Source organism: Engraulis encrasicolus, chromosome 1, assembly GCF_034702125.1.
Source record: "Engraulis encrasicolus isolate BLACKSEA-1 chromosome 1, IST_EnEncr_1.0, whole genome shotgun sequence".
NCBI classification, from domain to species: Eukaryota; Metazoa; Chordata; class Actinopteri; order Clupeiformes; family Engraulidae; genus Engraulis; species Engraulis encrasicolus.
Window position 1 is genome coordinate 32,158,619 of NC_085857.1, and position 11,592 is coordinate 32,170,210.

The following is an 11,592-nucleotide window of genomic DNA, read 5'->3' on the forward strand; positions in this document are numbered from 1 at the left end:
AGTATTGACTTTTCAATGACTTTTACAGCGTGCCACTGGAGGTACAGCATGCATTAAGGGGTTAAACCCCTCTCTATTCTATTCTATTCCATTCTATTATACTCTACTCTATTCTATTATATCTGTATGGCAACATATATCAACCCCATATTAAGTCCCAGATTATACTACATGTTCATAATAACAAAGTGCAATGCAAAGTAATTCATCTGGGCCCTCTCCGTGTGTGCGTGCGTGCGTGTGTGCATGCATGCACGCTGCTGCGACTATCTGGGTCTGGGTAAGTAGCTAATATGTGTGACACAGTGGCATGTTACCGTGGGTCCGAATGTGACCTTTAAACATGTCTGCCCCATATAAAGCCCCAAATTATACAAATGCAAAGTATCTCATCTGGGCCCTTTGTGTGTGTGTGTGTGTGTGTGTGTGTGTGTGTGTGTGTGTGTGTGTGTGTGTGTGTGTGTGTGTGTGTGTGTGTGTGTGTGTGTGTGTGTGTGTGTGTGTGCGTGCGCGCGCGCTGGTGCGACAATCTCACATCTGCTGCAGCACTGAGAGGAGCAACCAGGCGTGCACCTGGAAAGCGACCTGTAATTTACTGTTTGCCTGCAATAGCAATTAAGCAAAAATGTGGCTGAAGTTTTTTTTTTTCATTCATAGATATTTATTTATTTGTTGTAAAATGTGGTGTTGTTGACAAATCATTGATTCGTTCACTAAAAAAAGTACTGCCAGTGACAATTTGTCTTAACAGAAGACAACACAAGACAAGTGTGTTCTTTTCGGTCTGTCTATCTGTTTGTATGTTGTTTGTGTGTGTCTGTGTGTGTGCGGCTCTGTCGTATTTCATCCACTACCGTCTGTTAGTAAATTATCAAAACTTCGGGTGGATGGGTTTGTTGCATGGGCCATGGGCCAAGCAAGGCCCTTTGAATGAAAGGGGACAGCCCTGGGAACTTTGTGTGTGTGTGTGTGTGTGTGTGTGTGTGTGTGTGTGTGTGTGTGTGTGTGTGTGTGTGTGTGTGTGTGTGTGTGTGTGTGTGTGTGTGTGTGTGCGTCCGTGTTGGGTGGGCACTGCGGTGCTTATTCTTTTTCAGTGCCCCTGTCTCTCAAGCGTCCCCATCTCTCTCTCTCTCTCTCTTTCTCTCTCTGTCTCTCTCTCTCTCTCTCTCTCTCTCTCTCTCTCTCTCTCTCTCCCGCTCTCTCTCTTTCTGTATCCCTCTCTCCCTGTTCCCCCATGTCAGTTTCCTTTCTCCTTTTTTCTCTCTCTCTGTCCCTCTCTCTCTCATCGTCATTCTGCTCTTCCTATCATGCATGTCTTTCTGTCTCTTTTACCCCTCCTCTCTCTCTCTCTCTCTCTCTCTCTCTCTTTCTCTCTAACCCTCATGTCTTCCAGTGTCTCTTTTCCCCATCTATCGTTATGTCTCTTTGCCTCTGTCTTTCCCTCACTCTCTGTTCCCCATGCTTACCAGTCTAACACCCCTCTTCTCTCTCTCTCTCTCTCTCTCTCTCTCTCTCTCTCTCTCTCTCTCTCTCTCTCTCTCTCTCTCTCTTTCTCTTGCTCTCTCTCTCTCTCTCTCTCTCTCTCTCTCTCTCTCTCTCTCTCTCTCTCTGTGTCTTTCTCTATCCCCCTGTTGCCTGGCCTCTTTGGTCATGCCCAGTTGCCTCTGGATGGAGAGTGAGGGACAGAAAGTGAGTGATAGAGAGAAAGAAAGAGCCAGAGAGAGAGAGAAAGAAAGAGAGAGCGAAAGAGAAAGAGAGAAAGAGAGCGATGCAAAGAGAGGCAGAGAGCAGTTTCTTTTCTGGCCTTTTCATTTCCACTCCCGAATGCCTCTTCCCAGCCACTGACGTTCCCCTTTCAGACCCCAACATGCACCTCTCAACCTCCCAGACTCTCTCTCTCACTCTCTCCCTCCCTCTCTCTTTCTCTCTCTATCTCTCTCTTTTCTCTTTCTCTCTCTCAGTCTCTCTCTTTACTTCTCTCTCTCCCTCTCACTCCCTCTTCCCTGGCGGCTTTCTTTCTTTCTTTCGTTCTGTCTTTCTTTCTTTCCTTCCTTCTTTCTTTTCCTTTTCTTGTTCTTTCTCCTCTTTCCCCCCGTGTGACTGGCGTTCTTTTTGATAACTGACCCCTCCTCATGTTATTGTGTGAACCCGCCATTGTATAACATGTTTCTTTATACAGGGGGGGTTTGGGGGATTGGGGGGGGTAGGAAGAGGGGGGCGCTTACAAAGGGCCTCATTTCATTTGATCAGGGGAAGGTTACGGTAGTGTGATCCCGAGAAATGCAACTACATGGTGGTAACCTTTGTTTGGGGCCAAAATGGTTGGGGCTGACCTCACCCGCAAGTTTTTCTTTCTTTTTTCTTTCTTTCTGTTTTTTTTTTTTTTTTTTAAATGCCTCGGCCCTGCCTGCCTGCCTGCCTGGGCTCCCCTCTCTTCCTCTATTCAGAAGAGAGTGCTCCCCCAGTCTCAATCGCTGAGCCCATTGAATGCAGTGGCCTTGTCACAGATATTGCTTCACAGTTATCTGGGGCTTGGGAGGGGGGGGTGAGGGAAGGGGGAGTGTTTGGTGGCTGAGGGGTCGTCTTCTTTTTTGGCTTGGTGGGGGGACGTGAAGGCAGCGAGATGAGGAGGTGGTTCGTTTGGAGATGCGGGCAGGGCCGGTCTAAGATGGCCTGGGGCCCCTAGGCATACAGGCTGCTGTGGGCTCCCCAGAAGGCACATTTCGTGTCAAATGTATGAGCTAGGAATTGAATACAATATCAGTACCGACTGTACCGAACAAAATAGATATATTTTTTTAATTATTGCATCTTGTCACAATTCTGCATTTTTTTCCCTTTTGGCCAATCAGGGACCCCCTGGTAGGTGGGGGCCGCTAGGCTGCAGCTATATCTTGCCTGTGCATTAATCCAGCCATAGATGTGGGGATGCATAAGGTGTTTGGGGTGGGGGGGGGGGGGGGCTTTTTGGAGGGTGGGGGTAGAGATGTTGTGTGGGTGGTGGTGTTTGGTTGGTTGGCTATGGAGTGAAGCTATAGAGGTATACGACAGAAGAAATGTCAAAAGAGTTGCATCTGAAGGCTTTTGACAGTTACAATGTGTGTGTGCGTGTGTGTGTGTGTGTTTGTGTCCGTGTGTGTGTTCCTGTATGTTTATGTGTTTGTGTGTTTGTGTGTGTGTGTCTCTGTGTGTGTGTGTGTGTGTGTGTGTGTGTGTGTGTGTGTGTGTGTGTGTGTGTGTGTGTGTGTGTGTGTGTATTCATGTGCATGTGTGCGTGTGTGCGTGTGTGTGTGTGTGTATTCATGTGCATGTGTGCATGTGTGTGTGTGTGTGTGTGTGTGTGTGTATTCATATGCATGTGTGCATGTGTGTGTGTGTGTGTGTGTGTGTGTGTGTGTGTGTGTGTGTGTGTGTGTGTGTGTGTGTGTGTGTGTGTGTGTACACAGATGTATACATCCCACTTTCAATAGTGCTGCTCAGGGTCACAGCAGAGCGACTGACTGACTGACTGGCTGGATGACTAGGCTGCCTGACTGACTAGGGGCCTGCTTGACTGGGGCTGCCTGTGTCAATACAAAGGCCATTTGGGTTGCCTGATCCTTTTGTTTCGGGGCCCTTATTGCTCTGGGATGGGATGGGGATGGGGACTGGGGAGTCCCTCATTTGGGCTCCGCTCAGGGCTACAACTGGCCTCCCTCCCAGCCGGCAAACCAAGTCCCTTTCCAAACCCGCATGAAAAGGCTCCTTAGAAAACCTCAAAACGTCAAATCCAAGAGGCCGAAAGACTAAAAAGGGAGGGGAAAAAAAAGCAAAAGCGAAAAGCAAAAAGAAATCTCTTTTGAGAGTTGGGGGGGAAAGTCTTGATGGATAATAGAGGTAAACTAAATAATGTTAACCCTCTAAGAAATGGGAAGCGGAAAAGTCTTCACATTGACATGTTAGGGCCTATATAGGATGGGATGAGAGTCAAGCCCTATAGGTCAAATGAAAACAGGGAGAGGGCTTGTGTTTTTTCCTTAAGTCTTCCTCTACCCCCCAACCCCCCCCCCCCCCGCCCCAAACGCACACACGCTCATGCGCGGGCACACACACTCACACACAGAGAGAACACCAGCAACACCACAACAACCATACAAAGTCATCTCTCAATTTCCCCCCCAAAAAAGACAGTCTCTCAAAGCAAAGATGCACTTTTAGTCAATTTAATACACTCTAAAATAAATATTTTCATTCTTTTTAAAAGTATTTTACATTACATTTTTTTTTACAAACCTTTCAATAAAAATATATATATTCATTTACGTAGCAAAAAAACAACAAACATGTTCGAGTGTGTGTCTGTGTCCGTGTGTGTGGCTACAAAACTGTTCCACAAATGGATTGTGATTTTACTGTACATCCTTATCTATGAAATGGAGGATTTGTCCTAACTTTCCAGTTGAAAAAAAGCAGCTGCCATGTTTATGTGCTGAGATGGAGATCTCATTTTCCAAAATGTTAAAAACCCTGCCAATTTTTTTTTTTTTACATCTTATATTGTGGTCTGTACTCTATGTGCAGTTTACATGGCACTTGTGTATAGTGACAATAAAATACATTCTGTTCTATGCACTCCTTGTGCTTCGAGGTACGGAACACAGGTGATTCACTTCAGCTGTGAGCAACTCCTTCCTTGAGCATGAAAGATGGATGATTTGCTTCTCATCCAAGACAGTTCAACTGTTATCTTAGGTTGACGAAGCGTCTTGGATGAGGAGAAAAGATGTCTTTCAAGCAGGATGCCCAGCTGCTGGGATCTCCATCTACGATTGTTGAGTGTAACATCTCAGTGAAATATTGTGACATTCGATGACAGTGAGAAAATCGTCCAAGCAAACCTTGGACAGCTAATTATCCTTGGCAAAGGATGGCATTAGGCCCTTCACTGCCAGCACATTCAGTCTGCCTGCTGAAAGTGCTTCCTGTTAACAAAGCCAACAACAGACAAAAAAATACTCCTCATGCATCATTTCGATCTGTATAAGTGTAAGATGTGGACGGGGATATAGCTCAGCAATTAGATATACGTCATTAGATATATTCCAGTATTTAGAACGAGAAGACGTAAAAAAAGAACACCCACTAAGTATTTTCGCCAACGTTTCTTTAAAAGCAGAAAGCTCATCAAGAGCAGTCCATTTTCGTGAGCTATCTCTTCAGGCTAACAAGCTAGCAACCAGGTCCGGCTCTTATGCTAGCTCTCTTCTCCTCTAGCCTGGTAAACCAGTCCTCTCGCACTTTCATTCTTTCCACACAGAGGGTCTGGCTTCGGTTCCACAGAAAGTGTTTCCACAGGCAGAATCTTGCTTTAACCCATCAGGGAACAGAGGGAATGTTATTGTTAGCGATGACATAACCTGTGTGCTAACATTTGAATTGTGTTATATGTACAGTCAGGATAATCCCGCACAATACAACTGCACATTTGTGACTGAGCAGATCAAAAATTTACACTGCCAGGAAAAAAAACACTTCCTCAATGCAACGGGACCAGGCCCTCTGTATGAAAAAGTGTGATAGCCCACGATGTGGCTGTTTTACCAGGCTAGTCCTCTTCCTCCCCAGGCCCAAACATGGCCTATGTGTATGAACTATGCACTTCCGCATTTCTATCTACACGTTCTCCTATGCTTTAGTACCTTTATACCTCTATCTGCCTTTCATGTGGAGTGGTTTGGAGGTTCATTAGATCCATTTCATTTGGGCTCGAAAGCTACCCAATTTCATGTCAAATTTCGCATGGAAATCAACGAACAGGACACATGAAACACTCCACACGTATCCATATCTGTATCACATTTAGGGTATGCATGGGCCTAAAAGCAGTGCGCACACCAGTTCCGACAAAGTGCAGAGCGCTGCTCTGCCAGTATTTGTTTCCATTGTTTTCAAAACAATCCCATACACAGGCTGGCACCAATATTTGTTGACATCGGCTGTTGATTACGTTTGACATCTATTTTGTCGGAGCCACTCAATAAAATTCATTATTAAAATCCAAGGTTGGCTACCACGCAACATCAGCTGCGCAGCCCTACAGTGCACCACCAGTGTGTTGGGGACAAACGGAATTGTCGGATTTGACAACTGTCAAAACTGTGTTTATGATCTTCTTTTAGTCCTCCCTCTCCGAACATTAAACAGCCTGCTGTTGCTACTGCTGGTGATGGTGACGAGCGTGTTTAGTCCTTTGTGTTAAAATATGTGTGAAAACAACGGATCGGAAACGCGTTTCTCGAAAGCATTGTTGCTAACTAGTTAGCAACTTATTTGGTTGCCAATGGGAAATCGCATTAGAACCAAGTAAGTTCCTAATTTACTTAGCAATGACGTTGTCAGGAAACACGTTCCAGAAATGTGACACACTCCATACGTATCATACTGTACGTGTAAATCTAGCATGAAGGTATGAATGGGCATTCATGGAGGAAAGCAAATGCCACACATGTCTGTATCCATCTAGCATGTAGGCTATGAATGGGCATTTAAGTCCTCTTCCTCTGACTCCTAGCAAAGACCATCTGCTGCTGCTGCTGCTGCTGCTGCTGCTTGTGATGATGGCAATGTTTAGTCCTTTTTGTCAACTTGTGTATAAAATCAACGGACATGTGCCTGCCCATCTAGCATGTATGATATGAATGGGCCTTTAAGTACTCCTACTCCTCCTCCTCTTGCTCGTACTGATGAACAGCGAACGTGCATAGTCCTTGGTGCCAACTTGTGTACGAAGTCGACTGGACAGCATATGTGACATAGTCCACCTGTATCCGTCTCAACCGAAGAACAGCCTTCTGCTGATGATGCTGCTGTTGCTCAGGGTTGCCAGATGAGACTGGTGATTTCCAGCCCAAAAAACCCACCTGGAAGCACTAAATCCTGCCCAATTTGAACTGATTTCTATTTGTTTCTATGGCCATAAATTGGCAGAAAAACCTGCCCAAATGCCATGTTTTTTACCCGCAGACGACCATCCTAAGTGGCCGATGAACAGCCTTTTGCTGCTGCTGCTGGTTGTGGTTGTGGTGTTGATGGTGGTGCCGCCCGGCCCGTGCTTAGTCCTTCGTGCCAACTTAGTCCTTCGTGCCAACAAACAGTCTACATGCAGGACTGCCAGATAAGGCTGATGATTTCCAGCCCAAAAAAATGCTCAAAACCCGCCTGGAAGCACTAAATCCCGCCCAATTCTATTGATTTCTATGGCCAAAAATTGGGCGTTTTTTTCTCCGAAATCCAATCGGCCAATCTGGCCACACTGTCTACATGTAGCCGTCTCGCCCTCCTACCGATGAACAGCCTTCTGCCTCTGATGCTGTTGGTTGTGGTTTTGATGGTTGTGCCGCCCGTGCTTAGTCCTTCTGCTGACGGCGTAAGGCACAATGTCGAAGGGCCTCCTCTCGGTGAGGAGGTGGCCGCGGGGCAGCCGCTTCATGAAGTGCGCCTCCCTCTGGTGCTGCTGGGTGCGCGAGGCCTTGCGCGGCCGGCCCTTGCGCGTGAAGGCCATGTACCAGCCTTTGTACTTGGCGTTCTGCAGCGCCGTGTAGTTGTTCTCCAGCACGATTTCTGTGAAGATGCAGTCGCGCCCGTGGCCCTTTTTCTGTGCGGGGAGAAGTAAGTAAGTAAGTAGGTAAGCAAGTATGCCCTTTATTATCCCACAATGGGGAAATTCATGTGTTGCAGCAGTAACATACATAAAATTTATGCTAAAAACAGATGACATACAAACAGACACAGGACCAGGAAGAGAGGAAAGGAGGGAAGATGTAAAAAACGTGTCATAATTAAATTCTCTTGAGTAGGTGTCTTGAAAGCAGTTTTTCACGGGCTATTCCCAAATGTATTAACAAAAGAGCAATTGATCATTTCATCAATACTTGTTGTACTTGTCGAGTTACTTAATCTTAATCATTTTTAGCCTCTCGTTTCCACATACACAGAGTTTTAGAAATCTCCTGTTAACACACTGGTTTTGAAATATCCCTTTTAGGGTGCTAAGATGGTGTCACAATGTTTTCCTCAGGGTCACCAATTTTATAAAGACTGCTCCTGCACACTGTGCTCATTTGCAATTTTTAATTGCAGTGTTCTGGTCCATTGAGCACCTTTAACGAAAGTCGCCTCATAATGGCCAATAGACTGCAACATTGCAACTAAATATTACAAATGAGGACAGTGTGTGGGAGCTTTGAAAAAAAAAAACAAGAAGAGAGACATGCATTAGCTGACAGTTGACTTGATTGCAGTTTACAAAAAACGTTTAACAATTCAACAACAAGGAATTTTGGATGGATTTTGCGATATTAGGAATATGTGCAAAGTGCATTGGAAACAGAAACAGGTTATGATGACAAAAGAACTTTCAATAAATACTCTAAATGTAAGAGCAATGGTGAGGGTGTAACAGGGTTATTCGACATATTAACCATATGTGTATCTCAAAATATCAAATACTTGCATTTACACATCTACTCAATGTCTCACATGTATGAAAAAAAGTCTCACCCTTCCAATGAGCTTTCCTTTCTTGTTCATGCAGATGTAGAAGCCAGTCTTAGCACCTTTGATGCGGACCCGACTCCCAAACGAGTCTGTCTCCACTATGAGCTTGGCTACAGACCGAACAAACAAACAAATGAACAAAAAACACAACAATGAATAAATATGAATAATAAATATAAAAGCGCATCATTTGTACGACAGAACTGTTTTCCAAATGATTGGCAATGAGTTAAGTTTGGGGATGATAAAACTGTGCATTCAACTTCTTATGGGCTTCACATAAATCAATCATAACAAGGTCTGTATATCTATTTCTATCTTTTTGTGCACGTGCGTGTGTGTGCGCGCGTGCGTGTGTGTGTGTGTGTGTGTGTGTGTGTGTGTGAGAGAGAGAGAGAGAGAGAGAGAGAGAGAGAGAGAGAGAGAGAGAATGGCTATGGCCACGAGTCCACAGCAGTGGTAAGCCTTGGAGCTGAAACAGCAAAGACACCCACATATGACATACAGCTTAAAGCTGTGGCCTGTCATCTTTGGAATTCCTGCCCGCCTGCCTGTGTGTGTGTGCGTGTGTGTGTGTGCGCGCGTGTGCGTGTGTGTGTGCGCACGCCAGTTTGTGTTTGCTTGTGCACATCCCTAAGTGAAATGGAGTGTTGTGGTGAGACTAAGAAATGGCACTATGCATAACGGTGTGTGTGTGTGTGTGTGTGTGTGTGTGTGTGTGTGTGCGCATGTGTGCATCAATGAGAGAGAGAGAGAGAGAGAGAGAGAGAGAGAGAGAGAGAGAGAGAGAGAGAGAGAGAGAGAGAGTTAGGCAGGTGATGTAAATTTGGGTGGTAAAAAAGAGGCTGATGTACATATTTATATGTCCATGCGTTACAGGATTCAAATCATCTTGTTCGTACAGCACAAAACACATGTGTGAAGCCAAAATAATTCAGGGGATCCCAAAAAATGTAAAACTAGCCATTTTCATCTTGTTGCAAGCAGCATTCTGAATTGACAATGTATACATAAATGTGGATCTGGTTTTAAGCTGGCCGACGTCTGTACGTTTCTGCTCTACTCCCGGCACAGGACGTTTGAACAGCACGCCGCTGCGCAGCAGTAGGTTCTTTGGTAGCTAGCTAAGTCCAAATCATTATTTCCTAATGAATCATTGGGCTGGTCCAGATATTGCAAGTCGTATATCAATCCTTCAGGCTACATACAGAGACAGCTATTAAGGAAAGGTTAGGGGAAGTAAGATGAATCCTAATCGTTTTTCCAGCAGGCATGACTTTCTCCTGACATCAGCCAGTCAGTCAGTCATCAATGTAACCGAGAATGTAGAATCCATTTGAAAATGTTGGCTTCGCTCACTATAGGTAGGCTACTACTCTCTCCACCACGCCGAACATTTCACAACGTGCTACATAAACAGTATAAAATACCCTGCATTATTCGCAGCGCGGACCAATTACGCACGAGTTCTGGATCTCTTTTCGCAAGTTAAAAGCGGGGTAAAAGTGTGAGCTGACCTCCCCAAGGACCCGTTTACATCCAACATCAGACCATGTAGTGTAATTTCAATCCATATAATTCAAAGCGTGTTCACATCGCCTATGCGTAAATCTCGCTGTTAATCGTCAGATTGCAATGGAAACGGTACCGGATTCACATGCGCGCGACTCACCGTGGATATCCCCGTCCTCGCCGTTGGCATTCACCCGTTTGTTTCCGAGCACCTGCACATGTTTGCCACTCGTTCGGCTGTAGAGCTGATATGTCCTGGTCAGTCTCCGGCTCATTCTATCCGACAGACGGCTTTGCTCGTTGACGTGATGCCTGAAGTTTGGCGGGTACTGTGCGGATATCTGTTCAAAAGTTAAACAAGCAACAATGGATGAATAACGTGAATAGTTGTCAGTCACATTTGTCAGTTACATTTTGCCATGAACCACTGGGCATGATACAATGATAAATGAAAGCCTATTTTAATGTAACTTAATTAATGGTCTCTTTTGTTTTGATGATTGCATTGTTGCATGGCGTTTATTGCATGAAGACCATCATCAGATTTACCTAATCCTAAAAAGATTTTCAGCAGTCTTGAAACAAATGCATTCAATGTATCAGGCCACAACAATAAAATAACAGATGTCCGTTACATCCTAAATGGCCACTGTCATTGACAAGGGCGCAGACAATGTCGATGACCTCGTTATAATGACATGAGATGACAAGGCTCTGATAGGTTGTTTTACCGCGAATAACCTCTGACCCCTCGTCTCCCTGGACTATTTCCCTTAACGGTTCCTTTTCAATGCGGCCGTGCGCCATATCCAGATGTTAAAACAATTACCATTTGCGTTTCGTTTCACCTCTTTTCAAGATGTTTGACTATTTGCCAAGTACTTAGGTAATAATGTGATGTTTGCCTGGTTATAACACATTTATTGCGGCATATAGGACCTTTTGAATAAATAACCTGAAGCGCAGCCGTTATAACTCAATATCGCTCTTTTTTTTATTAGTGACTGAAATATGGTGGCACTATAATTTTAACGGTCCAGAGCAAAATAATAGCCTGGTTTCAGGCTGCTATAGAGATGCTTAGAGCACGGGAATACAAACCTACCTGTGTGTGGAAAGACAGCGCTATAAACTGCAGTAACCTGAAAGAGAAAACATATTTATTGCCAGAGATTAGGTTTTCCTGTAATAGGAGCAAATAATCATGGAGATATACTATTGACACGAATTGCACTTACAGATAGCCTAATCTCGCATTTCTAAGCCTCATTTTGAAGTTTCACAAAACTTTGTGCTGGCTCCCGCCGCATAGACAGCCCAACATTAGTACCACTCCACGATGGCAATGTCTGTGGAAAATGCGTAATTCTTCCTAACGGGAATCAAGAGTCGTAGTAGCTATCTCCCTCTCGAACGAGAAATACAATCGATGTCCCGTTGTGTCAAATATGTGGAAGAGGGCGGCTTGATAAAGCCTTGAGTTCGGCTCCGTATTCATGTATCAGTTGCATGTCAGTTTCTCGGATTTTGGGCCATTCAAACTGA

General features: G+C 44.8%; 1 protein-coding gene across 1 annotated transcript; it reads right to left on the reverse strand.

The window, feature by feature from the left end:
* Positions 1–7,287: 7,287 nt before the first annotated feature.
* On the reverse strand, positions 7,288–11,317 carry fgf8b (fibroblast growth factor 8b). Its single transcript, XM_063214932.1, has 5 exons — positions 11,286–11,317; positions 11,153–11,189; positions 10,208–10,388; positions 8,539–8,645; positions 7,288–7,633 (listed from the first exon to the last, which is right to left on the reverse strand). Exons 1-5 carry the CDS (start codon positions 11,315–11,317, stop codon positions 7,319–7,321), a joined length of 672 nt encoding a protein of 223 aa, XP_063071002.1. The 3' UTR covers positions 7,288–7,318.
* Positions 11,318–11,592: the final 275 nt, after the last annotated feature.